The sequence below is a fragment of the Heloderma suspectum genome, chromosome 6 (genome assembly GCF_057233095.1).
Source record: "Heloderma suspectum isolate Gila_16-S chromosome 6, 16-S_ref, whole genome shotgun sequence".
NCBI classification, from domain to species: domain Eukaryota; kingdom Metazoa; phylum Chordata; class Lepidosauria; order Squamata; family Helodermatidae; genus Heloderma; species Heloderma suspectum.
The window spans coordinates 6272936-6299736 of NC_139463.1; the positions used below are offsets into that span (position 1 = coordinate 6272936).

The 26801-nt window shown below is 46.9% G+C and overlaps 1 protein-coding gene across 3 annotated transcripts in view; it reads left to right on the top strand.

Moving 5' to 3' along the window:
* Positions 1 to 3847: 3847 nt before the first annotated feature.
* The window catches only part of ALG9 (ALG9 alpha-1,2-mannosyltransferase), a 34805-nt gene continuing 11851 nt past the window's right edge, over positions 3848 to 26801 (top strand). Inside the window, exons 1-12 of one of the 3 annotated variants that reach the window (XM_084803542.1) lie at positions 3848 to 4071; positions 5987 to 6125; positions 6459 to 6593; positions 7677 to 7747; positions 9177 to 9265; positions 10276 to 10411; positions 11963 to 12050; positions 13266 to 13371; positions 20131 to 20253; positions 22629 to 22783; positions 24345 to 24474; positions 25475 to 25622. In XM_084803542.1, the coding sequence (XP_084659668.1) occupies positions 3953 to 4071; positions 5987 to 6125; positions 6459 to 6593; positions 7677 to 7747; positions 9177 to 9265; positions 10276 to 10411; positions 11963 to 12050; positions 13266 to 13371; positions 20131 to 20253; positions 22629 to 22783; positions 24345 to 24474; positions 25475 to 25622 (1439 nt within the window). In that variant the 5' untranslated portion in view covers positions 3848 to 3952. The remainder of the gene's footprint in view (positions 4072 to 5986; positions 6126 to 6458; positions 6594 to 7676; positions 7748 to 9176; positions 9266 to 10275; positions 10412 to 11962; positions 12051 to 13265; positions 13372 to 20130; positions 20254 to 22628; positions 22784 to 24344; positions 24475 to 25474; positions 25623 to 26801) is intronic. The other 2 variants (XM_084803543.1, XM_084803544.1) reach the window with 2 other exon arrangements.

Consider the following 26801-nt stretch of genomic DNA (forward strand, 5'->3'; position numbering starts at 1 on the left):
CCAGCTTTCTCCCAAGTAAATGCACACAATTATAATATGCCTACTAACTTGGAAGCAATTGTCACTGGAGTCATTAGGATTACTTTCAAGTAAACATGTTCAGGGGTGGTGTGTTGTTGTTGTTGTTCAGTCGTTCAGTCGTGTCCGACTCTTCGTGACCCCATGGACCATAGCACGCCAGGCCTTCCTGTCCTGCGCTCTCTCCCGGAGCGTGCTCAAGTTCATATTCATTGCATCCGTGATGCTATCTAGCCATCTCATCCTCTGCCGTCCCCTTCTCCTTTTGCCTTCAGTCTTTCCCAGCATCAGGGTCTTTTCCAGGGAGTTTTCTCTTCGCATTAGGTGGCCAAAATATTGGAGCTTCAGCTTCATTATCTGTCCTTCCAATGAGCACTCAGGGTTGATTTCCTTTAGGATGGACTGATTTGACCTCCTTGCAGTCCAGGGGACTCGTAAGAGTCTTCTCCAGCACCACAGTTCGAAAGCATCAATTCTTCGGCGCTCAGCCTTCCTTATAGTCCAGCTCTCACAGCCATACATTACTACTGGGAAAACCATAGCTTTGATTAGACGGACCTTTGTCGGCAAGGTGATGTCTCTGCTTCTTACTATGCTGTCTAGGTTGGCCATAGCTTTCCTCCCAAGGAGCAGGCGTCTTTTAATTTCATGGCTACAGTCACCGTCTGCGGTGATCTTGGAACCCAAGAAAGTAAAATCTGTCACTGCTTCCATTTCTTCCCCTTCTATATGCCAGGAAGTGATGGGGCCAGATGCCATGATCTTAGTTTTTTTAATGTTGAGTTTCAAACCAGCTTTTGCACTCTCCTCTTTCACCCTCAACAAGAGGCTCTTGAGATCCTCTTCGCTTTCTGCCATTAGGGTGGTATCGTCTGCATATCGGAGGTTGTTGATAATTCTCCCAGCAATCTTAATTCCGACCTCTGATTCATCCAACCCGGCATTTCTCATGATGTACTCTGCATATAAGTTAAATAAGCAGGGTGACAATATGCAGCCTTGTCGTACTCCTTTCCCAATTTTGAACCAATCGGTTGTTCCATGTCTGGTTCTTACTGTTGCTTCTTGACCCTCGTACAGGTTTCTCAGGAGACAGGTAAGGTGGTCTGGTACTCCCATCACTTTAAGAATTTGCCACAGTTTGTTGTGATCCACACAATCAAAGGCTTTAGCGTAGTCAATGAAGCAGAAATAGACGTTTTTCTGGAATTCTCTTGCTTTCTCCATGATGCAGCGAATGTTGGCGATTTGATCTCTAGTTCCTCTGCCTCTTCGAAAGCCAGCTTGTACTTCCGGTAGTTCTCGGTTCGCATACTGCTGAAGCCTGGCTTGTAGGATTTTGAGCATCACCTTGCTGGCATGTGAAATGAGCGCAATTGTGCGGTAGTTTGAACACTCTTTGGCGTTGCCCTTCTTTGGAATTGGAATGTAAACTGACCTTTTCCAGTCTTGTGGCCACTGTTGAGTGTTCCAGATTTGTTGGCATATTGAATGCAGCACTTTAACAGCATCATCTTTTAGGATTTTAAATAGCTCGGCTGGAATACTGTCATCTCCGCTAGCTTTGTTGTTACTAATGCTTCCTAAGGCCCACTTGACTTCACTCTCTAGGATGTCCGGCTCAAGTTCAGTGACCGCACTATTATGGCTATCAGGGACATTCAGATCTTTCCTGTATAGTTCTTCTGTGTATTCTTGCCACCTCTTCTTAATCTCATCTGCTTCTGTTAGGTCCCTGCCTTCTTTGTCCTTGATCATGCCCGTCTTTGCACAAAACGTTCCCTTGAGATCTCCAATTTTCTTGAAGAGATCTCTAGTCTTTCCCATTCTGTTGTTTTCCTCGATTTCTTTGCATTGTTCATTTAAGAAGGCCTTCTTGTCTCTCCTTGCTATTCTCTGGAACTCTGCATTCAGCTGGGTATATCTTCCCCTTTCTCCCTTGCTTTTCGCTTCCCTTCTTTCGTGAGCTACTTGTAAAGCCTCATCAGACAGCCACTTGGCTTTCTTGCATTTCTTTTTCTTTGGGATGGATTTCGTTGCTGCCTCCTGAACAATGTTACGGACCTCCGTCCAGAGTTCCTCAGGCACTCTGTCTATCAGGTCTAATCCCTGAAATCTATTCCTCACCTCCACTGTATATTCATCAGGGATATGATTTAGGTCATACCTGAACGGTTTAGTGGTTTTCCTGACGTTCTTCAATTTAAGCCGAAATTTTGGAATAAGCAGCTCATGATCTGAGCCACAGTCAGCTCCAGGTCTTGTTTTTACTGACTGTATGGAGCTTCTCCATCTTTGGCTGCAAATGACATAATCAATCTGATTTCGATATTGACCATCTGGTGACGTCCATGTGTAGAGTCGCCTCTTGTGCTGTTGGAAAAGAGTGTTTGCTATGATCAGCATGTTCTCTTGGCAAAACTCTATTAGCTTTTGTCCTGCTTCATTTTGTACACCAAGGCCATGCCTGCCTGTTATCCCGGTGATTTCTTGACTTCCTACTTTAGCATTCCAATCCCCTATGATGAAGAGGACATCTTTTTTTGGTGTTAGTTCTAGAAGGTGTTGTAGGTCTTCATAGAACCGATCAACCTCAGCTTCTTCGGCCTCAGTGGTTGGGGCATAGACTTGAATTACTGTGATGTTGAATGGTTTGCCTTGGATTCGTACTGAGATCATTCTATCATTTTTAAGATTGTACCCCAGTACTGCTTTTCCCACCCTTTTGTTGACTATGAGTGCTACTCCATTTCTTCTAAGGGATTCTTGCCCACAGTAGTAGATATAATGGTCACCTGAATTAAATTCGCCCATGCCTGTCCATTTTAGTTCGCTGATTCCCAAGATGTCGATGTTCAATCTTGCCATCTCATGTTTGACCACCTCCAGCTTACCTTGATTCATTGATCTGACATTCCAGGTTCCTAAACAATATTGTTCTTTACAGTATCGGATTTTCTTTTCACCGCCAGACACATCCACAGCTGAGTGTCCTTTCGGCTTTGGCCCAGCCGCTTCACTCTTTCTGGCGCTACTTGGAAATACCCTCTGCTCTTCCCCAGTAGCATATTGGACACCTTCCGACCTGAGGGGCTCATCTTCCGGCGTCTTCTCTTTTAGCCTTGTGATACGTTCCATGGGGTTTTCTTGGCAAGAATACTGGAGTGGGTTGCCATTTCCTTCTCCAGTGGACCACATTTTGTCAGAACTCTCTGCCATGACCTGTCCGTCTTGGGTGGCCCTTCACGGCATAGCTTATGGCTTCATTGAGTTACGCAAGCCCCTTCGCCACAACAAGGCAGTGATCCATGAAGGGGGGGTGGTGTGTACTACACGCTATGTAGGTTGCCCTCAATGCAAGCAATGCATTTCCCGTGGGTGTGCGTGTCAGTACCTTGGCGAACAACACGTGGAATAACATCGCTCAGAACTGCTCTGCACATTGTGCACTGGGGTGGTGGCATTCTGGCCTGCGCTACAAAAGACTGCGGGGGCAAGAACTTTGGTCACATTTTCGAATGGTCTCATGACTGTTTTTAATAACGTCCTTGCATGTAGTAAACTAGCATGTCAGGAGGAAGGCGACGTTCGTGAACTAGCTTATTACATACAAGGTGTACTTTTTTTTTTTTTTTAAGGGCGCATTCAAAAAACGGCACATGCATCCTCACCTGCAATCTGAAGTGGTACAGGCTAGAAGGCTACTACCTCTCCTCCGTGCCGCGTAACAGGAAGGCTGGACAGCGGCGCATCCGCTTTCCGTCCTGCCAGGAGACACGTTCACCCGGCCAGGAGACTGGAGAAGGGCTTGCGCCTGCGCGTGCCTTTTGCCCGTACCCATCATGGCGACCGCCGCCTTCAGCTCTGACGCGTCCCGCTCCTGACTGCAGGGGAGGAGTTTGCCGGCGAGGCCTGACTCCTGCCCACACCCGGCATGGCGGCCAAGGGGCCCCGGCAGCGGCCTCGATGGGGAGCCGGGGATGCGGCGGGGGCGGCCGCTGCTCGGCAGCGAGAGGAGGCGCCCCCGCCGGCCCCTGAGGAGGCCAAAGCCGAGTAGGTGGCCGATACTGGCGTGGGGGGTGAGGAAGGAACGGGGGGGTGTTATGGGGGTGGGCTGCCTGAGGTAAACGGTAGGTGGCGAGATCAGAGCTGGTGAAGGGTGGAAAAGCCCTCTTGAGAAATGGGGGGCTGAGGTAAATTGGGGAGGGAGAATAGCTGGTGAGGGGCAGGAAAGTCCCCTTGAGAAGTTGCGGAGGGTGCGGGTGCTGAGGGGGGTAGCTAGTGAGGGGTGGAAAACACGCCTTGAGAAATGGGGGTGTTTGGATAGGAGTGGGAATTAGGATGGGTGGAAGGGAGGGCGATGATTCTAAAAAGTTGTGGGGGGGTTGATATGGGAAGGGGGGTTCTATAGTGGCTGCGCGAGGGGGGGTGGGGGGAATCAGATATTAATTCCTTACAGATTTAAGCGTCGTCGTCGTCGCCCCCCCGCCCTCCCCAGGTGTGTTATACTGAGCAAATGTCACATTGATTTTACTTGTTTTTGCTGGAAAGCTGATTTAAAAAGAAGAAGACACACACACCCTTTTAAAACCCTATAGCCCAGCCTCCCCCAACCTGGTGCCCTTCACATGTGTTGGACCACAACTCCCAGCATCAGAGTTACAAATGATGCTGGGAGTTGTAGTCCAACACAACTGGAGGGCACCTGGTTGGGGAAGGCTGCTCTAGCGCCATTGATTCTCAGTCGGCCACTGCCAATGGTTGCCATAAAGCAGACAGATGGTGTTGTCCCATTTGCCTAGAGCCCCACAGGAGTCAGAATAGGGTCTCTGCAGAGTGGTAGGCGGCAGTATTGCAACCGAAACTCTCCCCATGACCCGAGTTCGATCCCAGCGGCAGCTGGGTCCCTGGTAACCGGCTCAGGTCGACTCAGCCCTCCATCCTTCCGAGGTCGGTAAAATGAGGACCCAGCTTGCTGGGGGAAAGGTAGTCACAACTGGGGAAGGCAATGGCAAACCATCCTGCTATAGTCTGCCATGAAAACGCCAGTGTAAGCGGTGTCCCTCTAGAATCATAATCATATCATAGAATCATAGAATAGTAGGGTTGGAAGGGGCCAACAAGGCCATCGAGTCCAACCCCCTGCTCAATGCAGGAATCCAAGTCAGAGCATCCCTGACAGGTGGCTGTCCAGCCTCGTCTTGAAGGCCTCCAGTGTGGGAGAGCCCACCACCTCCCTAGGTAATTGATTCCGTTGTCGTATTGCTCTAACAGTCAGGAAGTTTTTCCTGATGTTCAGCCGTAATCTGGCTTCCTGTAACTTGAGCCCATTATTCCGTGTCCTGCACTCTGGGATGATCAAGAAGAGATCCTGGCCTTCTTCTCTGTGACAACCTTCCAAGTACTTGAAGAGTGCTATCATCTCTCCCCTCAGTCTTCTCTTCTCAAGGCTAAACATGCCCAGTTCTTTCAGTCTCTCTTCTAGGGGTCAGTAATGACCCGGTGCTTGCACAGGAGGAACCTTTTCTATCCTCTGCAGACCCACACTGCATTCAACCCCCCTCCACCCCAACTTTCAGCTTTATATAACTGAGAGAAGGCATTTTAAATAGGCACCATTAGCAACCTGTCCTGTGGGGTAGAGATCTCATCCCTTCTTGGCTACAGGGCAACCAAGGCTTGGTCTAGTCAGTATTTTGATGGATTAAAAATCAGCTCCCAACAGCTTTCACTGAGCAATCTGCATATTGGGTTATATTCCAAGACCAGCAGTTTCGCTCTGCAATTATCCAAAAGTGGCAGGTCTTAAATGCATGGATACAGATATATTCACTTTGTAAGGCTTTCTGGATGTTTAAGAATGCTCCATTTTTAAATCCAGAAGCCTCAGTCACCTTGCTCACTGATCCCATCCCCCTATATCATCCATGAATAGGGCTAACACCTGTGTCTTTCGGCTCTTGCCTAGGCCATCTGGGAGCAAAGCAGGGCATGTCTGGGCCCCTGAAGGATCTACAGCTTTCAAGTGTCTAATCTCTGCCAGGTTTTGTGCTGCCCTGCTGAGTAACATCTCTGACTGTGACGAGACATTTAACTACTGGGAACCTGTGAGTGGCTTCCTTGCCTGTAATGAAGTGTCTTGCTGGGTTGCAAGTGGGTAAACATTTAATCTAGCTTTTGAATTGCTGCTGGATTTAAAGTTGTGATATCTCAGCTATACCCCCTGGTCTTGTGTGATGCAGGATTGCGATCCTGCAGATGCTGGCTTTCTAGGGACAAGAATGGCCATTGCAAGTCCAGCACTCTTCTTGACAAGACTTCGCCTGTAACTGGCCTAGCCTTCAGCATTCTTATCCATGTGTGTGTGATGTATGCACATGTATGCTACTAAAACAAGAATAAGGACACCTTCTGACTTGTATTTGTAATGCATCCTATAGATGCACTACCTCGTTTACGGTAAAGGCTTCCAGACATGGGAATATTCTCCCATCTACGCTATCCGCTCCTACGCATACCTGTGGCTCCATGCCTTACCAGCCTTGTTCCATGCCAGAGTTCTGCAAACAAACAAGGTAACATGCTTATCTTGACTTTATCTTTGTGCTGGGTGGGATTTTCCTTCCAGACCACTCCAACCAGTTGCCCAAGGCCTCAGAAGAGCATTGGCAACCATTCATAGTTTTTCTCCTTGACTCCAGGCCAATATTGAGAGTAGCTGCGGTGAGCCTTCTGTCTTTTATAGGCAGCCTTCCAAGCCACACCTATTTCCTGTTCCATTTCCTAGCACCCTACTTGTGAGGAGGCCTTTGTTCCCAAGGAAGCTATAGTTACTATAGACTGGGGGAGTGCCTGTGTCCTCATGCTCCGCCCCTCCGGGTTCAGTTGCTAGAAAGACCTGATGACCCCGGTGTCTGGGCTGTTCTCTTTGTGGCTCACATGAGCTTGCTCCCACCTTCAGTCTCTCCCACCACCATGGACCTTGTTCCTATGTCATTGTTGCAGTCGGACCATGTGTGCCTTTCTCTAAACAGAAGTCATTGTATTGGGGGGGGACGGGACAGGGATTTCACCAATTAAGTTGTCCAGCCAGCTGTTTTGACATGGGGCTCTGATATTGTTAACTTTCATTGTGGCTTAACCCATGAAATCCATTATTTACTTTATCATGTGATGTGAAAACCATAATAATCCTTGTCAAACTATTTTTTGCTGGTGTGTGTGTGTGTGTGTGTGTTAAGCCAACTGTCTACCAAAGGAAGCAATGTCTCTTTTTAAACATGATAACAACTATTATAACTGGAGACTGTAGGCTGGACCATATTCTGCTGACCCCACAGTGAATACCCAGGCTGTTCCTTTCTGCTACATGTGTGTAAAAACCACCTTCAGAGTAATGGTGGCAGTGGCATGTATGGTATTTAACCCACTTTGCACATTGAATAGGGTAATGCCTACGGTTAGGATCTGTCCAAAACTCCCGGGAGTTGAAAACAACCTTTGGTTCTTTTTGTTCACCAAGTATCCTATGCTTTTAAAAGACTGATTAATCTATCTGGTCCAACCTCTGGCATTATGATGTCTTACCATAGGGTGAGGAGGGTGGGTGTAATAGTGTTCGCTTCTAAAAGGATTAAAACTGTAACCATTTCTCCTAGGTTCTCATCTTCTATTTCCTGCGCTGTCTTCTGGCCTTCATGAGTTGTGTTTGTGAGCTTTATTTTTATAAGTGAGTACAGAAAATGCTTCTTCTGTTACTGTTGTGAATAATATGCTGTTGACATGGGTGTTATCGCAAGGCTGTTCCTTGGTTCACCAAATTACTGTGCCATGGTAAACCACCAGGGCAAGTACATACCTACAGTTCTTTGGTATGTTGTAAGACCTGAGGCAGTTAGAGAACTTAAGGGCTGGAGCAGTTTCGGGGTTGTCTTACCTAAGATATAAAACAGTGCTAAACTCAGTATTAAACTCAGAATTGCTGTATCGCATTCCTCCTGCTTTTGGTAGTCCTCAGTCTCAGCTGACATATGGTTGGGGCAAGGATACCAGCAGATCCTGGGAAACAGAGAAAAAAGGTATGAGGGAGTAGAGGCAATGGGAGCTGGCTAGAGAAGTTCAAAGGACTTATTTAGATGCGAGGTTATAACACGTAGTAGTATGGTGCCACCTACATAGACATGCCAGTAGCTGGAATCGTAGTGTAGAATTGGCCAGAGAACATGTTATTAGCTTGTCTTCCTGTCACACTAGCAGTTTGGAGGAGCCCTGAGGGCTACAATATATGAAGCTGCCTTCTACTGCCCATTGGTACTTCTAGCCCGTTATGGTCTACAGTAGCTTGTAATAGTTCTCCCAAGTCTTTCCTAGACCAGACACCTGAGATTCGTTTTACTTGGAGATGATCCTGGGGCCTTCTGCACGCAACCTGTCAGGGGTGCCTCTGAGCATAGGTAGTGGCAGAGTAGCTCAGATTCCAAAGAGGAACCGCAAAACGTGTGGGAGGAACTTTCCCAGACTCTCCCAGACAGGGAGAGACAGACACCTCAGGTTTCAATAGTCCAGCTGGATGGAGAAGGCCTCTCTTCACACACCCCTGTGAGAGATGGCAAACAGGGAGAGGTGGGGCTTGGAGAGTCTGAATTCTTAGACACCAGACTCAGAGCCAAGAGAGAGATGGCAGGGGTGGAGCTTAGGCGATCTGCCAGATTGGCCCAGCGGGAACAGCTACATGTAGAGACCTCACGAGATAGAGGGAGATCCCCCCGCCCTTAAGTTAGGTAAGCGTGACCACCTTCTCTCAAACGGTGGGCAACTTTCAACCTTTGTAGCTTCCCTCTGAACTCCCTGAAGACATTTTGTTTGTAGACTGTGAGTTACTGCATCTGTATGACCCATTGAAGTAAAAGGATTAAAGAGCCGAGGATAGAAGCCTCTTGTCTGTGTTTTGATTTGGCTATTTGAAGTTCAGCAGGGAAACAAGGGAACCCCAACACAACCCACATGATCTGCCACTGAGCTATAAGGCTCATCTAAAAATGAAGCTGCAGTATAGTGAACCATTGACCCATCTAGCCCAGTATTGTTCGTTATGCTGTGAGTTCTTAGCTGTTTTCTGGAACGATGTCATGTTCTGCCCCTCCTCTCTGCTTCCTTAGGGCAGTGTGCAAGAAATTCGGGCTGCATGTGAGCCGTCTCATGTTGGCTTTCTTGGTGCTCAGTACTGGGATGTTCTGCTCAGCAGCTGGTAAGTTAAGTGAATTAGGTAGGAATCGACTTCATCTTGGAATCTGGTAAGGAGATTTTTTGTGTGTGTGCAGAATTTGCATTGATTCAGTAGGGATTCGGATAGTGACGACAGAGGGAGGTACATGGACCAGTGGTAGAGAGCAGAAGGTTGTGTGAGGGCAGAAGTCACACTCCTAAGTGAACTTTTCCTCCCCCTTCTTTTGCTTTCCCTGACTGAGATTTGGCTGACACTGCCTGTACTTCTCAAGCTTTGTGTGGACTAGAAACCTGAACAAAAATAAATACTAAGAGGTTCAGGATTCCGAAAAGGATTTTCAGTAGGTGGTCAATGCAGACATCTGGGCATCCAGGTTCTGCAGAAAGAAATGGCGAGGTACAAGGAGTGTTTCTGGACTTAGTTTCAGCAGAGTAAGGGCATGAAAGCCATTCACCTTGCTTACCATGGGGCCACACAAATTTTTGGAGAGGGGAAGAAGTTAGCTTAGATCCCTCATGTGTAGCTGTAATAAGTTCCTGACTTGCCTCCTGAGCTCTCTGCATCTCAGGATAGAAAGAGAGGATCTGCTGAAAAATATTTCCAGTGGGGAAGGTGGGTGGACCGCCAGTCAGCAAGGGGATGCTTAGGAAACACCTTTTCCAGTGGAAGGATTCCAAGGGTGATTTATGTTAGTTCTTGTGTAACTTCCTCCCCCTGAACTGGCTAATACTGAGGAATTTGAGGTTCTTCCCCCTGAACTGCTTGATACTAAGTGAGACCACTGGTCCATCCTGCCCAGCATTGTCTGCTTTGACATTGCCAGCAGCTTTTCAAGGTCACAGGCAGAGAGAGGGCTCTACTGAGCTATGGCCCCTTTCCCGTGTTGCGTGTTTTTAGGACTATGCTGGGAAAATCCTCCTCCTCCTCCTGCCAAGGAGCCTTGATATGGTATTGTGTTCTCTGCGATGCAGTGCAAATGCTTTCTATGTGCTCCCAGATCCTGACTCCCCTTTGCTTCTTTTTCATTTCAGCCTTCCTCCCCAGCAGCTTCTGCATGTACAGCACAGTAATAGCAATGACTGGGTGGTACATGGATAAAATCTCTCTGGCAGTCCTGGGCGTGGCTGCTGGAGCCATCATGGGCTGGCCTTTCAGTGCAGCACTTGGGTAAGCAAAATGGGGATGCGGGGGATGGAAGCATTCAAGGCCTGGTAACTTTGGTCTTGGGGATATAGCTGTGTAATTTCTGTTACTTGGAGAGGTGTGAATTTTGTATTTTGGGACAGAGTTGTTTGTATCCCTTCCCATCCATACTCTATGACGCTTGCACAGCTTTTGAAGACTCTTTCTAATTAAGAAGTTTTCTAGTCCTCATGGTTGCAGAAGGAAGTTCCAAGAATATGTGGCAAGTGACTTCAGAATGGAAGAGAACTTTCAGCAGTTATGGGGAATTGGACATGTTCAACCAATACTGAATATTGATTTTTTTTCAAGCTAAGAAATTTCATGTCATGTCATTTATTACATTTCTATACCACTCAATAGCCAAAGCTCCCTGGGCAGCTTACAAAGATTAAAAACCTTAAAAATACAATATTGTACATAATATAAAATCATTTACATACAAACATATAAACGGAAAACATACACACACCTCTCTCTATTTTAACAATCAGCAGTAAGAAATGTCTGTCATCTTGTGATTTGCAGAATTCTGAGCAGAGAGCTTGAAAGGCTGCCACTGCAGGTTATATTTTAAGACACTGCACTGTAGGTATTAAGCAGGTTTTACATAGTAGTAGTAGTATTTCCCAAGGAAAAGGAGCAGGGAGGGGAGATGGCAAAAAGCTTTTATCATACCACTTTCCCAATAAAAAAGGGGATTCTCTCTTACTTATAAGAGTATTCTAACTTATCTCCTGCTTCTCTGCACCACATTCACATGTTCTCACTGTATTTCTTTTTGCCCTGCATTTGCAACATTTTTTCTGTCTCTAGAGTAGGGGTGGGCAGAAGGCAAATCTCTCTCTCTCTGTAATTTGCAATAGAGTAGCATGGATTTCTGACTCTCAATAATTTAACAATAGCAGCAGCAAAATGTCACCCTCTCCCATCCTTAATTATCCTGCTGAAAGGAATAAAGCTTGTGGGGAGCAGACGGTATAACTAGAAATGGATTTTTGAATTTAAAAACTGCAAGTACCACTCAGTCTGCTACCCAAAACAAATTCCTGGGCTCTGAATTCTTCAGTTCTACATGTACGTCTTTTAGCACCAGGCTCCAACTTGGTGGATCTCGGGGTTCTATTAAAAAACAATGTAGATTCTTCAAGGCTGAAGTCTGTCCACCTCCGCATTAGAGAGCCCTTTCCAAAAACCCTCTTGTCTCTATATTTGCTTTGGCCATCTGCATTCCCATGCTACTTCTCAGTTTCCACCATTTCTAAATTTCATGCCCTACTCTCTGCTGTTTTAAAAATAAAGTGAATTTCTAAGAAAAAGCTTGAATAATTTAGAAATGGGATATATTCCAAGGTAGGCACTTGATTAAAAGTCTCTGGATGGTTGTTTGGGGGCTGGCGGTGGAGGGAGTTTTCCATGGATAATCGATCAATTAAACATCCAAGCAGGGATTCAAATAGTTGTTGCTGTTTGTTTGAGAATAGGGGAAAAGGGCCTTGGGTGACAAAAATATCTTCTTGGTGCTCCTTTTGTTAGGCTTCCAATTGCATTTGACTTCCTGATCCTGAAAAGAAGGTGGAAGAGCTTCCTGAGGTGGTCTCTTGTGGCACTGGTGGTGTTCTTGGTGAGTCCTCCAAATTGATTTTGCTTAGAGGGGAAAATGGAATGATGGGAGCAGAGTGTCAAGTTCAGTTCAGCAGTGGTGCTATAGTCTCCTTCCTTCCCTCAGTGAGGACAGAACAGGAGTAAAAGAACGTTAAGGGCTTGTTAAGCAAACAAAGCAGCTGTTCAGTGGCCTGGGAAGCTGGAGAAGCGTAGGTGAAGGGCTGATGAATGGAGGAGCTGAACAGAAAGTAGGGTTGGCGCAAAACCTCACGCAGGGGCCTGGGAAAAGACAGGCTGTGCATTCTTGGCAGAAAGGAAATAGGCAAGGAGGACATAGATGTCTGGAGATTGAAGGCCAGGGAGCTAAGAGAGCAGAGGGGTGCAAAGTCCTAGACCACTGCAACTTTGTGACCTGGTGACCCGGTGACCCGACGATGTCAGCAAGGACATGTCTGTATGTGGTTTGCATATGAATCTGTGTGAAAGAGAGTGAATTTCACATGGAACGTAGGAATATGGAAATCTTACTTAATACGGAGTCAGACCATGGGTCCATCTAGCTCAGTACTGTTGACATTGACAGACAGAGGCTCTCCAGGGTTTCAGGCAGAATTCTTTCCTAACCCTACTTGGAGATGTTGGGGATTGAACCTGGGACCTCTTGCATGCAAAGCAGGTGCTCTACTGCTGAGCTACAGCCCTTCTCCCACAATTTGAACTAACAAGCCAATTCTTTGGTTGCAGGTTTCTAGTTAAAGGTAAGGGCAGAATGACACCTTACACTGGACATGGGGACTGCTGCTGAAAATAACATCCCTGTATTGAGTTCTCTTCCCCCATAACATGTAAAATCCTCTCCTGCGTCCTGAATCATCACAGTGTGCATTTCCAGCAAGCCGACTTTGCCCCTGCCAGCAGTAGATAATAATGTAGAATTGGGGCAAGGCAAAATACATTGTGATAATGTCACAACATGGGAGACGTGATGCTACATGTTGTGGGTCAGGGGTGTATGTGTGTATCCGCACACATGCACTTGATTCAAGGATGCCATTTTCACTGGCATTCCTGTCTGCCGTAACTTGTAGTTCAGCCCTAAGTTCTGGTTGATGCCTCTATTTAGCTTATAAATTTAGCTGTATTTAGTTTATAAATGTGGGAAATTCAAGCGTTGATATGAAATCGCCCAAAATGTGAAACCGATTTATAAAGAGTGACATGGTTCTTGTTGAAGGTGCCCCTGGTGGCTGTTGACAGTTACCACTATGGGAAGCTGGTGATAGCTCCTCTCAACATTGTCTTGTATAATGTCTTCACATCACACGGACCAGATCTTTATGGTGAGTAGGAGTTGAGGAAATGTTTTGGGGTGGTAGGTTTGGAGAGATTGATCATACAAGCTATGCTGTAAAAATTGGTGCATGCTCTGGTGGGTTTATTTATTTGTTGTTTATAAGCTGCCTTTCAGCCCCAAACAGAGCCCCCAAGGTGGGGTACATAAAGAAAAAGAATATTAAACAAGTTCAAATGAACCAAATCAACAGCAAACCTGTCATTAAAACCTCAGAGAACAGACTCAAGCTATTTTCATCGCCTACCTAAAACTGTGCAAACATGGGGCCAGTCTCACCTCCATAGGGAAGGAATTCCATTATTGGGGTGTTGCCACAGAGAAGACCTGTCCCATGTTCCCACCAGCCTGTCCTCCCTTTTGATGGTGGGGCAAGGCTATTCCCATGGCTGACCCAATTTGTTGAGCTTCTTCATACCGCTTTGCTGCACAGTCCAAGAGTTGCAGCCCAGCAGTCTCTGCAGTGTTGCAAGGGATTCCCAGAGCAAATGTCTTGGATTCCACACTGCTTTACTTGCTTCCCCAAATGTATGGCTGCTCCAAGCACTTGCTTGAGTTGCTGATGCTGTCATCCGGGCGCCAGGGGATCAAAGGGCATTCAAGCATGTTCTTAGATTGGCACTTCTGCACTAAACTGGAAGCATGATGGGGAGGGGTGCTTTGTGGAAAGATGCACCTTCTGCAAGATCTGGGTGGGATTTCTATGTAGTGTTGGTCTCATTTCCATGTGCAGTGTGGCGGGGGCAGGCTGTGTGTAGTCTGGGAGTTGGGTGCACATGGACATATGCCTGACCCCCTCCAAATGATGAGCTCCAAATGAGGATGCCCTTTTATGCTGTGGGCTGGGAAGCAGATCAGTTTGCAGTTGGATGTCTTGGCTGAGGTAAGAATGATCGCTTCATAAGATGCTGCCTTACCCTGAGTCAGACCACTGGTGCATCTTGCTTGATATTGATTACTCTGTACTGACAGTGGGCCTCCACGGTCTCGGGTGGAGGTCTTTTTGAGGCCCTGAATTGGAGGCAGTTCTGTGCCTAAAGTAGTGCAGCGTTTGGCTTCCTGTGTATGTAACGGCAGCGTGATCTTTGTCCTTCTGCGAGTCCTTCATCTCTGCAAAATGATGGCAGAACACATCATACAAGACCTTGGAGCCTCTTCCTTCTGTCAGTGTATTGAGCCTGACCTTTCCACATTTTGTGCATGAGCATGAGCTGGCTCCACTGTTCTCTGGGGACCACTGAATTCTGAAGTGTCTTATTCAGAATGACACTTATGTAATGTCTTCATGCTATTGAGAGGGCTGCTTTAGTACTGTCTAGCCTGAAAACACAATGAAGAGCAGAATGCTGTGGATGTTGAGACAGTGTTCTGATACTGAGGCACATGCTCAAAGGTGACTCGAGGACAGGTCCCTGTTTACATGGATTTTTGTTTGTTCTGGCTTTAGATTAAACTTCCATGTCGGTCCCACCTGTCTTTGGGTTCACCTCTCAAGCATGGAATCTGGCATGTGTTTGTTTTTTCAAAAGCAAGCTTCTACATCTCATGGTTGCTAATAAATATTTGAAAAGAGAAACAAACAGGGCTTGAAAGAGGGTTTTTGATGGTCAGAAAAATAGCATTCTGAACAACTGCCTTTCCTTCTCCTATGGCTATTGTTCAGGGCTAGAATTTATTCAGGACACCCTGGAGTAAAGTAGCTTACTCCAGGCTACAAAAACTTGACACTGACACCTCAGAATTTGGAACATGCTTCTGTCATCTGTTCTTGCTGCCCATGTACCTCACCGCCATGTTCTTGTCTCTATCCAGTCTTCTCTCCTCCACTTCTTGCCCATTGTCACCTTGCAGAAAAATTCTGAACTGGCCAAATGCCTAATATGTTCTCTTTCCAAGATTTAGTTTCAGTGCCAGCAAACAATGTGTTGTTGTTGTTAATTCTCAACACTAAATTTGACTTTCCTTGGTACAGAGTTAACTGGACCCTGCTTTGATGAGCTTTATTTAGCAGGAGGCCACTGATGAAATGGCATGGGAGTTCGGAGGCCACATTCTTGCAGAAACTCTTCCTGGAACAACTGGCTTTGGCTCTCCAACCTGCATTTTTATCTGCTCCTGACCCAACCACCATTGGCTGTGTGCCATGATGTCATTTCTGCTCCGCCTGCAAGGCTTTAGGCCTAGATTATTTCCACAGTTGTAGCCATCCACCAAGCACTGCTGTTGTGTAATCTCAGATATATAGGGGTGGTACGCTGGGCCTTGTACTGTCCATGGCAAAATCCTGATGTAGTTCCTGCTTGACGGGGTGCTTGAAGGTGGGCTGGAGAGAGGTTCAGGGGCTGACAACTGAGCATTGTGAGGGAAGTCAGAAAGCAGTGGAAAAAGTCAGGTGGCAGTGAAGGAACAGGAGAGGGTTTTTTTTATACAGCATTGTTGGTGTACTGGGCACTTAGAGTAACATAAGCAAAGAAAGACAGATCTCTGCCCAAAGGAACTTGCTGTCTGTAGTTCAACAGATGAGAGGCAAAGGCTGGAACCTATGAAGTTGCTGTAACCAAGTCAGATCAGTGGTCCTTCTAGCTCAGTACTGTCCACCCTGATGTTGAGCAGATCTTTAGGCAGGGGTCTTTCCCAGCCCTGTATAGAAATGATTTGAGCCGGGGACCTTTTGCATGCAGTGTGTGTGCTCTACCCCTGCATATCAACAACAGTTAGTGGTGGTTAAAGACAGGCTGTGTGTGGAGAGAACATCTTGTGAGTAATTTCTGTGTAGAAATTGGTGTAGGGCAGGGGTGATCCACATGCAGCCCCTGCAAGCCCCTGGTGTGGCCCCCATGGTGCTGAATTCAGCAAAAGCACAGGGGGAGGGAATCAGCAATTTTAGCACTACAGAGCAGTTTAGCTTAAGAGCAGGCTAAATTGGTCCCTTTTAATGCTCTGTAGAAGTTTGCTGCTGATGTTTTCCCCAGGCACCTTTTGGAGTGTACACTGCCCCAGGCTGAAAATGGCCCTTGGACTTTCCAAAGATGCCCAGCCCTGCTATAGCGGCTTTCCATCTTACAAATATCCTATCTTGTCCATCAGATACAGGTATTGAGGGGAAGCAGAAGCAGCGGCGGCGGCCTCATCAGTGAACTGCCCATCCATGTAAACAGAAAAGAATCCCGTGGCTTAGGTGAAATGTCCTGAGTTCTAAGGCCAGTGGGGAGGCTTGTCGACTGATGACAGGACTGTTGATGCTAAGCCACCTTGGGGAAAGCACATTCGACTCCTGATTGCTTACTGAGGAGGCGGCGGTGGTGTCTCCTCCTCCTCCCTGCTCTTCAGCTGTCAGATTTCACCACCAGCCCCTCTTTAAGTGGAAATGGCGCCAGCATGTGACCTGTGTTGCAATGGCACTGTGATGCAAGTCCCTGCGTGTCGCTCAAAAGCTGTGTGAGTTGATCAAACAGGGAGATGTGTAAAGTGGCCTTTGCTGCTCTTCATGGTTCAGCACATTGCAGGCAAGTCCTGAGTAGCAACAGCAGGACTTGATCTGCCGTCAGTCTGTGCTTTTCTGGTGGCTGAACTGTCAGTTTGTTTCACTGAGGCCAAGGAGTTTGTTGCATGGTGCTTATGAAGCAAGTGGCTGGCAGGGCTTCCCTCAGAGCTAAAGTAGATATTCTCAGAGGGTGCCCAGCAAGATGCTGTCACCCCAAAGGGAACCCACGGGTTGCTGTAGGCCTGCTGAACCTGTGCTTCCACCATCAGGATCCTTGCACCTTTGTTTGTTTGTTTGTTGCATTTATATCCCACCTTTTTTCCTCTTGCAAGGAACCCAAGGCGGCTTACATTCTCCTCCTCCTCTCTGTTTTATCCTCACAACAACAACCCTGTGAGGTAGGCTGGGCTGAGAGTCTGTGACTGGCCCAAAGTCACCCAGTGAGCTTGCATGGCCAAGTGGGGATTAGAACCCGGCCCTCCTGACTCCCAGTCCGTCACTCTCACCACTCCACTACACTGGCCTTTGACAGCTGCTTGCTAGTGCTGAAGTCTAAATGGCTCCATTTCCTAATTTCACAGTTCTCTCCTGCCTTCAAGGAGGCCAAGGCAGAAGAACAGGTTAGGCTGAGCAAGAGTGATGTGTTCAAGGCCACCCAGGAAGCTTTCATGGCTGAGTCAGGGTTGTTCTATTTCATCATGATTGCATCCTTCAGGGAATTCAGGGTGGTGTACCTGCAGTGCCCCCACTGCCTTCTTGCAACTACCTTAGCACATCATGATCGGCTGTCAGCCAAGTAAGTCACTTTGAGCTTTCCAAAGGAAAAGCTGGATAGAAGAGTACTTAATGATAAACGAAGAAATCCTGCGCGGGAAGCTGGCCTAAACGGTGGTGACTGGTCGAGTTTACCCCTAGAACTTTATGCCTGAGTGGGGTATTGAATCCTAGGTGTTCCCTGTCCAATGCTGTAACCCAGCCTTACCCAAACTGATGCCCTCCAGATGTTTTGGACTATGACTCCCATCATCCTGACCATTTGCCCATGCTGGCTGTGGCTGAGAGGGGTTGTAGTCCAAAACATATGGAAGGCTGCCCCGAAGGGATTACAATCTATAATTTGACAGAGGGGAAGCGACAAAAGGAGGGCAGGAAGATGGAGTCAAATGTAAACAAGGGAAGAATGCATGTTCTGTTCTGTTCAGTTACATGTACTTAGGCTTATTTTTAGGAGGGGATGAGGACTAAAACAAGCACGGCCTTGCTCGTGGCAATACTGGCTCCAGCAATGCTATCTGTGTTTTGTTGCTGCATGATAATCCACATGGCAGTGGCTGTGCTTTTCCATTTGTGCCTGAACAGTGTTGTGTAACATGGTAGCCAGACTGGCCCAGAATTTAATCAGCACAGCTCTAAGGCATGGCAGCTCAGAGTGGCATATTATTAAAGCTGCGTCCAGGGGAACGAAGGCAAGCAACGCAATCCTTGTTACTTTGCTCTTGTCCCTGGCTTGGAAGCAAGCTGTGTAGGCTTCGTTGGCCCTGAAAAGGATCACCACAAGTTCAAAAACCCACACAATGAGGGGGTTGATTTCCCTGTTGGTGCATATGAGGGTTGACTCCTTCTCTCTGTTGAGGGCTGTCCCCCGCCCTGCTTATAATGGCTTCCCAGGATATGTATGCTGGACTGGGAGGAGTGACAACAATCTCATTCCTCCTCTGGCAACCTCCTCACCACCTGAAGGCAGCCTGCCTTCCTCTGTGGGTCGCCATAGATCTTAAACCAGGGGAAGAGCGCTGGAGTGCCAGGGCGGAGGAGGATTTCAGAGAGGGTGTTAGCGTCACAGGGCTCTGTGTGATCAGCTGCTGAATGAATTGTTCTAAATTGGGGCTTGCAAGTGGTTTTGTTCCTCGTGTGCTTTTTATAGCACCAGATACGCAGTGCAGCGTTACCCCAGAACTATTCTAATCCCTTGAACATCCTGCGCTTCTGCCAAACCTTCTAAATTGGGAAAATGTCTTTGCTGAAAAATTAAGTGGAGGGAGGAGTAGGAAGAACCATTCGTTTTTTGTTGTGGGGAGGAACCTGCTGCCATGGAACTGAGGGCACCATGACAATCATGCTCGCTGTCCCAGACGGGTTAAAGAATGCATAATTAAGGCCAGCAAGTTACTGGACATATTAACTTGAAAATGTAGGACAGAAAAAGGGGAAAATAAAATATTGGACGCTTGCAGATACTATGCCAGTTAAATTAGCAGGCCATGAAAAGCCATTTCAGACTTTAGCCAACAACAAATGTATTATTTATTATTAACATTTATGTATCGTCTTATCTGCTACAACACCATCAAGGCAGCATACAACAATTTAAAACAATAAAATAAAAAACCAAGTACATTACAAACAGTAATAACATTAAAACTATGTATTTTAAAAGGTTAAATTGAAAATATGAATCTTTACACCCTTTCTAAAGGCAGACAAAACGGGGGCCAATTGCAGTTCTTGGGGGAGTGCGTTCCATTAGCCCATAGGTGAAAGCCCTTTCATGCGTGTCCGACAGGCCTCTGCGGGTGCTGGCACCATCAAAAGGGCCCCTCCTGCAGATCTTAATAACCAAGTCCATAGAGAGACAGACAGCCCCTTAAACAAACCTGTGTTTACCACTGAGTGTATTCTCAGTAAGGAACTGCAATCAATCCCAGCTCTCTGGCAAGTGTTCCTCTATGATGTACATGTTTTTGATACTTGTGTGTAACATCTACATTTTAGGTGAGTACATAACTACATTATTGTAGGTGTACAAGCTAAAAAGTAAGTCATATCTGAGGATGGATGACCTAATGGCTATTATTTGTGACGGGTATAGAGAGCCTCCAAGTCAAGGGCGGTATATTTTGGAATATGAGATAATTGGGAACAATAATGAGGGAGGCTTGTGGTCGTCAGGCCTGCATGTGGGATTTCCAGAAGAGGTGTCCAGTTGGCCACTGTGGGAAACGGGATGCTGGGCTGGGCGGGCCTTTGCTGTGGTCCAGCAGAGCTGCTCCTTCTGTTGTTAAGAGGCCTGAGGAATTTCTGGTCCGGAATTTGTTGGTATGACAACTTTGCTACTGCCCTGGAGACTGCATCTCCTACATTAGAGTGTGGCCGCTGCTTTGTTTAATGGGGCATATCCTGGCTCTGTAGCCTTCTTCAGTGACCCATGTGGGAATATAGATCCTTGAAAAGGTTTCCTACAATTGCCTTTTTATCTTCCCCTAGGAACGGAGCCCTGGTCCTTCTACTTTGTAAACGGCTTCTTGAACTTCAATGTGGCTTTTGCCCTGGCGCTCCTGGCCTTGCCGTTGACCTCCCTCATGGAAAGCCTACTGCAGAAATTTCATGGTAAGTGATGTCTCAAGCTATGCCTGTTGGAGGAGAGCTTCTTTTGTGAGTGCAGCTTTATTCACTGGCACTGGCAAAACTCTGCCCAATATCCTTTGCATCCATGGAACTGCTGTGCAAACAAGGAATCTGGTGCAGAATTTGGTATGCTGAGAATTTCAGCTTAAAAAATTAATACACTTAAACCAACTTTCTAGCCCCTTTGACTGCCAGAAAAGCATTAGAAGTCCTAGGCCGTTTCTGGGGAAATCTTGGAAGTCTTGAGTAGGGCCTGAGCAAGATCTTCCAGCAGTTGGGCAGCAGGGCCTTGTACCCTGTCTCTGACCTGTACTGGTGGTGCTTAGCAGCTTTGGACATCTCTTGTTAAATTTAAAAGCAGGGTATATGTTCTTAAAATAAGTTGATAGTATGCTTTGCCCATACAACCTGCCTATTTTCAGTTTCCTTGCCTTTTCTACTTCTGCAGTTTTTACTATTATAATTCAATGGCTGTATGTGCTTTGGGTGAGCTACCACATTGCTGAAGCACGCCATCCAGGGTTGCTTTAAACACAAAAGAAGGGAAACCAGCGAGCATGCCTCCTGTCCACCCCCACCCCTCCCCGAGTCCCACACCATTCTGCCTTTTTAGAGAAGTTTACTTGATTCTTTAAAAATCAATTTCCTTGCTACCTGTAGGCTAACTTATCCCAGCTCTATTTACAGGAAGTAAACAACTTGAAAATGGCAGCAGCCCAGCTATGTTACAGGAGAGAAGTGTAAACTCCTTCTTTGCACATTGCATTGTTAAGAAATATGAACAGAGAGGAACTCGAAAGAATTCTCACTATGTCTTAGGCAGAGGATGGACTTGGTTTGGTCTGGCACTGACTAATTTTATTTTTTTGTTAGCATTGCTGAAGTTCACTGATGGATAAATTTGCAAAGCAGGAGTATATACTCAGGATCTCTAAACAATTAAGCCTTAACTGATCTGTGTTAGATGACCCTGAGTATGCTGTCTTACTTAAGAGTGCAAGAAGCACCATTCTGGATTAGACCAATGTTCAACATTTGTTAACAAAAACAAATAAAATCCCAGCAGCCAATGGGTGCTAGAAGGCCCACCAGACATTGACCAGTGGTCCACATTCTACTTTCTGCCCCGCACCTCACCCCACCCTTGGTGTAAGACATGACAGCTTGTACTTCCAGGGACATCCAGCAGAGTGCACCAACCTCCCATGTTCGGCAGAGGGCACTGTGTGCACTGGGACATAGGCAGGTCTCTTGCCAGCCAAGCCCAGCAGCGGGGGTTGCTGCAACTACCCATTTCATGCCTTTCTGCTTAGAAGATTGTGTCCCTAAGCAGTGGGGGGTCCCTTCTGTTGCACGCCTTGTTCTCTTGGTCTTGTGAAATGCTGTACAGTCTTGATTTGTTGAACACCCAAGCTTTTCCTTTTGGGGGCAATTCACATTTTTGACACATATTGAGCTGCCTCCGCAACCTTTGCAAATTGGAGTAACTGCTATTATTTTCAAATAAATGACTTCCTGCTTCATTTGAGGGGCGATGAAGGGTGTTTTGTTTTGTTTTTAAACAGAGAAACAGTGTGCTTTGAGAGTTCTTGGCCTACTCTTGTTGCTACTGTAATGAAGTGATGGAGGTTTTGGAAGTGCCCCTCCCTAAGCAAGCATCTTTGGCCTCAATATCTTAAGCTCCTGGAAGATTTCCCCTTTGGATGAACTTGTACAGCACCTAGCAGGTAGCTGGCATTCCAGAGAGCTCTCGTTTTTCCTGCTGCTGGGCTAATAAACCTGGTGGTATTTATATGTGGGACTTGAGAGTATGCGTGTTAGTTAATTATCTATCCTTGCTTGGAATCTCATGGCTTTGTGTGCGCTCAAGTGCTGCGATGTGAACCTGGTGCTCCACATGTGCAAAGCATTCCGATGTTGAAAAGGAGCGGAAGAAGCCCTTGCTCATATGGGACTCAGGATTCGCATCTGAGCTCCATTAAGCTTTGGGTCACTCTTGAGAAGAACATAAGAGTTGCCTTGCTAGATTGGGCCAAGGGTTCACCTAGTCCAGTATTCTGTTTCCAGCAGCAACAGGCCAGGCACCTCTGAGAAGTTTACATGCAGGGCATGAAGGCAGTGATCTCCCCTCTGTCGTTTGTCCCTCACATCTGGTCTTCCGAGATATGCTGCCTCTGCAGTATGTGAAGCCTGCATTGACTTCTCCACCTTGCAGCCCTTGTCACAGAGAGTTGAAAGAAACAGCCAAAGAGTAAAGACCTACATTCTGCGGCGGGGTCCTGGGCCAGCTGCCCATGTGGTCCTTGAACCCCTCTCCTTTTGGGACCCTCCCTCAGCCAACCTTTTGTTTTTTCCAGTTCAGAATCTGGGCCGCCCTTACTGGCTGACGCTTTCTCCCGTGTACATCTGGATCCTGGTTTTCTTCACCCAGCCTCACAAAGAGGAGAGGTTTCTGTATCCCATCTACCCCCTTATTTGTCTCTGTGGAGCTGTGGCACTCTCTGCCCTCCAGGTGTGTTTTGGGAGGGAGGTGATGATAGTGTGGGGGTGCAAGTGGAGAAGAGTGTGGTATTTCTTAAGGGCCCTTCACCTAAACAAAGGACATGTCCACACGGGGCAGTGTTTTTTCCCCCTGATGGCTCTGAGGCACCAGTTCCAGGCCTGAGCACTGTGTGCCTTTTAACCGTAAGGGCTAGAAACCTTTGTCGTGAAACAAAAAGATGAGATTCTCAGCATCTGATTCTGTGGAATTGTTCACGCAAGCAGAATCCCAGAATACCAACCATCAACATGCAGCACTTTTCTTCCAAGGTGCTGCCTCCTTGGCTAGATAGCGTTCTTTTTTTTTAAGTATCTGCTTGATGGATCGACATATGTAGCCGCATCTTGACATCCCCAGTGGTTAATCAGACTGGAAGATGGGAGATCCTGAGAAGTCTGCAATTTTCTAAGATATTTGCCAGGTGAATCTGCAGATTACCCCTGGGGGGCGGGGGGCTGTTTTGTGTCTAGTATCTTTTTCTCAACTTCCATTCTGGTTTTGTCCCATCTGAGAACTGATGCAGTTTCATAGCCAGCACACACTACAAGTCTTTTTCCCCCTACCTGTACTCCCAGCTGTGCAGTATATTGCTGGAACAGGTGCTCACAAAGTCGGTGTGGGAATGTGCCAAAAAGCACAAAGGTGGGCGACTGGCACCAAAATAGTCAGTGATGCCGAACTGCATTTATTTGAAGTGCAAGTTAATTAATTAATTTTTGAAAATCCTGCCACAAGTTTTCCTGCACTAGCCCCATTCATCTGAGATTTCATGTGGATTTAGACAAGCAGTCGAGGTAGTAAGGCCATCAGTTGGTGACATATGTGTTTATTGTATTTAAAATATTTCTAGGCTGCCTTTCAGGGCAGAAGCCCCCCTGAGGTGATTTACAACATTAACATTCATCTAATAAAAATTACAACAAAATGATACAGTAATAAGGCAGCACATTTTCATAAAACAACAGACACCAGCAATAAAACATTCCTAAAACCTAGCATAATTGCAGCTACAGAGTTTAACTGTCCAGTAAAACATAGTCAGGGTAAGGCCAGAGTAAACAAATAGGTCTCCAGGGCCTTCCTACAAGCCTGCAACAATAGGGCCTGAAATATCACAGTCAGGTAGCCAATTCTCAGGAATTTTCAGGCATGTTTCCACACATTACATTTTTCCTACATGGGAATGAGGGGAAAATACGTTTTTTTTAAAAGGTATAAATCATCTCATTTGAAGGTGGTGTGCATGTATTTTGCCACAATTATGCATGTCCAGAAACTGCTGTTGCTCCGGAGGTGTGCATTCTTGGCAAACCAGAAACTTGTGTGACTCTTTTTCCCCGTGTGATGGTGTGCATGTCTCGTGCAGTGTCTTTCCTGAACCTATGTAGAAATAACAGGTGTGGAGCAGCCATTTGAGGTTTCTTCACTGAACCCATCCTCTGCTTCCATAGTTATCAGAGTGGTCCCTACTCTAGCCTCCCCTCTTTTAGTCTAAATTACATTCATGTTTTGGTTTTTCCCTTCCTCTTAGAAATGTTACCACTTCATATTCCAGCGTTATCGTCTGGAGCACTACACGGTCTCTTCTAACTGGCTGGCACTGGGCACGGTCTTTGTCTTCGGGCTCCTGTCCTTGTCGCGTTCCGTGGCTTTGTTCAGAGGTTGGTTTTGGAGAGGCTGCCCTCCTATGTATTAGTCGCAGACTAATTCACAAATACCCCACCATGCTGCAGGGATTGTCTGGTCCTCCCCGGCAATGATCTCTTAGGTGGACAGGGGCGCTTTACCATCTGCGTAGGAAGTGGCAAGGCATTTCTGGTGCCTGAATTGCAACTTTAGAGTTTCTGCTTCTGGGAGAGTTGCCAAAGTCTGAGCCGGGGCTTCTTTCGGTGGGGTGGGGGTGTCAGCCTTTTTTGCCTGTACTGGTGATGGTGATTAATTCTGGTGGGAGTGGTGGGATTTTAACACCTCTGAATCCCCCCCTTTGCTTTTATATGGATTTAAGGGTACCATTACCCATCTAGAGCCTTCGGGATTAGGTGGCCTGAAAATTCATAAAAGCCCTTCAGTGTGTTCTGAACTCGCTGTTAAGTCATCCAACTAGGATGTTTAGCAAATCACATATAGGGGCCCCTTTTGGAATTACAAGATTTAATAGAAGAACTGGCATAAGTGCCTAGGAGACTGAGGTACAAATCAGGAAGTCCCTGGTTTGAATCTTGCCGGTGCCACGACCCTTAGGCAAGTCATTCTTGCCCCAGCCCCCATCTGTACTTTTGAGGGAAGGGCCGTGGCTCAGTGGCAGAGCATATGCTTTGCACGCAGAAGGTGCCAGGTTCAATCCCCGGTGACTCCTGATAGGGCCGGAAAAGCCTCTGCCTGAAACCCTGGAGAGCCGCTGCTGGTCGGTGCAGACAGTACTAACTAGGTCTGACTCGGCATCAAGCAGCTCCCTGAGTGTGAATTCCCTACCAGCTCCTGGGGGCCGACCTGGCTCTCCTAGGGTGGGTCAGCAGGAGGATATGTGTCCATAGTTTTTGGAGCTTGTCAAAGCTCAAGGAAGCTCACGCTGGCTTTTAAGGGGGTGCCAGCATTCTTCAGCCCCAAAGGTACCGCCAGATCTTCTCATTTCTTTTTACATGCAGTGTTTCTTCCCCACAGGTTACCATGGGCCTCTTGACCTGTACCCAGAATTCCACAGAATTGCCACTGACCCAACAATCCATACGGTGCCAGAGGGGAGGCCGGTTCATGTTTGCGTAGGGAAGGAATGGCACCGGTTTCCCAGCAGCTTCCTCCTGCCAGAAAAGTAAGTTTATTGTCAAAAGCACAAGCAGGCTTTATTCTGTGAGGGTTCACAAGGGGCCAGGTACACATACACACATCCTGGGCATGTGGATGCCAAGAGTACAGGTGATGGCTCTTTTTTTCTGGATTTGAATTCACATATGTCTGGCTGGAGCAACTCCCCAGCGAGGAAAGGTTACAATGTCTGGGACTGTTTAGTTTAGAAAAAACGGTGAGTAAGGGGAGACATGATAAAGGTGTACAAAATTATGCCTGGCATGGAAAAAGTGGATAGGGAGACATTTTCCTCCCTTTGTCATAATACTAGAACGTGGGGTCATCCTACGAAGCTGGTGGGTGGAGATTTGGGACAGGTCCAGGGCATAGTCTGAAGGCACATGAGGTAACCACCTTGCTGAAGCTAAGCAGGTTTGGGTTTGGTCAGTGCTTGGAGGGGAGACTACCTGGGAACCACATGTAGCCACCTTGAAAGGTAGAAGAAAGGTGGGATATACAGTCAGGGCCAGAAATATTGGAACAAGGATAACTGTTTTGGCAGTTGGCCTCTGTACACCACTACATTGAAGTTGAAAGGAAACACACCCAGATGGGAGCGAAGTCAGGACTGTCAGCTGTAATTCAAGGGGGTTGTTAAAAGTGGGGCACTAACCATTCAGGAAGTACAGCCAGTGGCATACACCCCCCCCCCCAATCACTGGTGGCTCATAAGTAATGGAACGAATGGTTGACAAGCAGCTGCATGGCCAGGTGTGGCTTGTTTCCTGGGTACCCCATGACCAATCAAGCAGATAAAAGGCCTGGAGGTGGTTCTGAGTGGGACATTTGCATTTGGTAGCTGTTCACTGGAACCCCCAACATGAGGTCCAAAGAGGTGTCCATGCGAGTGAAGGAGGCCATCATTAGGCTGAGGAAACAAAATAAACCCATCAGAGAGATAGGAAAAACAGTGGGAGTCGCCAACACAACAGTTTGGAACATCCTGAAAAAGAAGGAATTAACTGGCAAGCTCAGCAACAGCAAAAGGCCTGGCAGACCACGGAAGACAACTAAAGTGGATGACTGCAGAATGCTGCCCAGGGTGAAGAGGAACCCTTTCACAACATCTAGCCAGACCAAGAACGCTCTTGCGGAGGTAGGCATGTCATTGTCAACATCTACAGTCGAGACAGCTTTATGAATG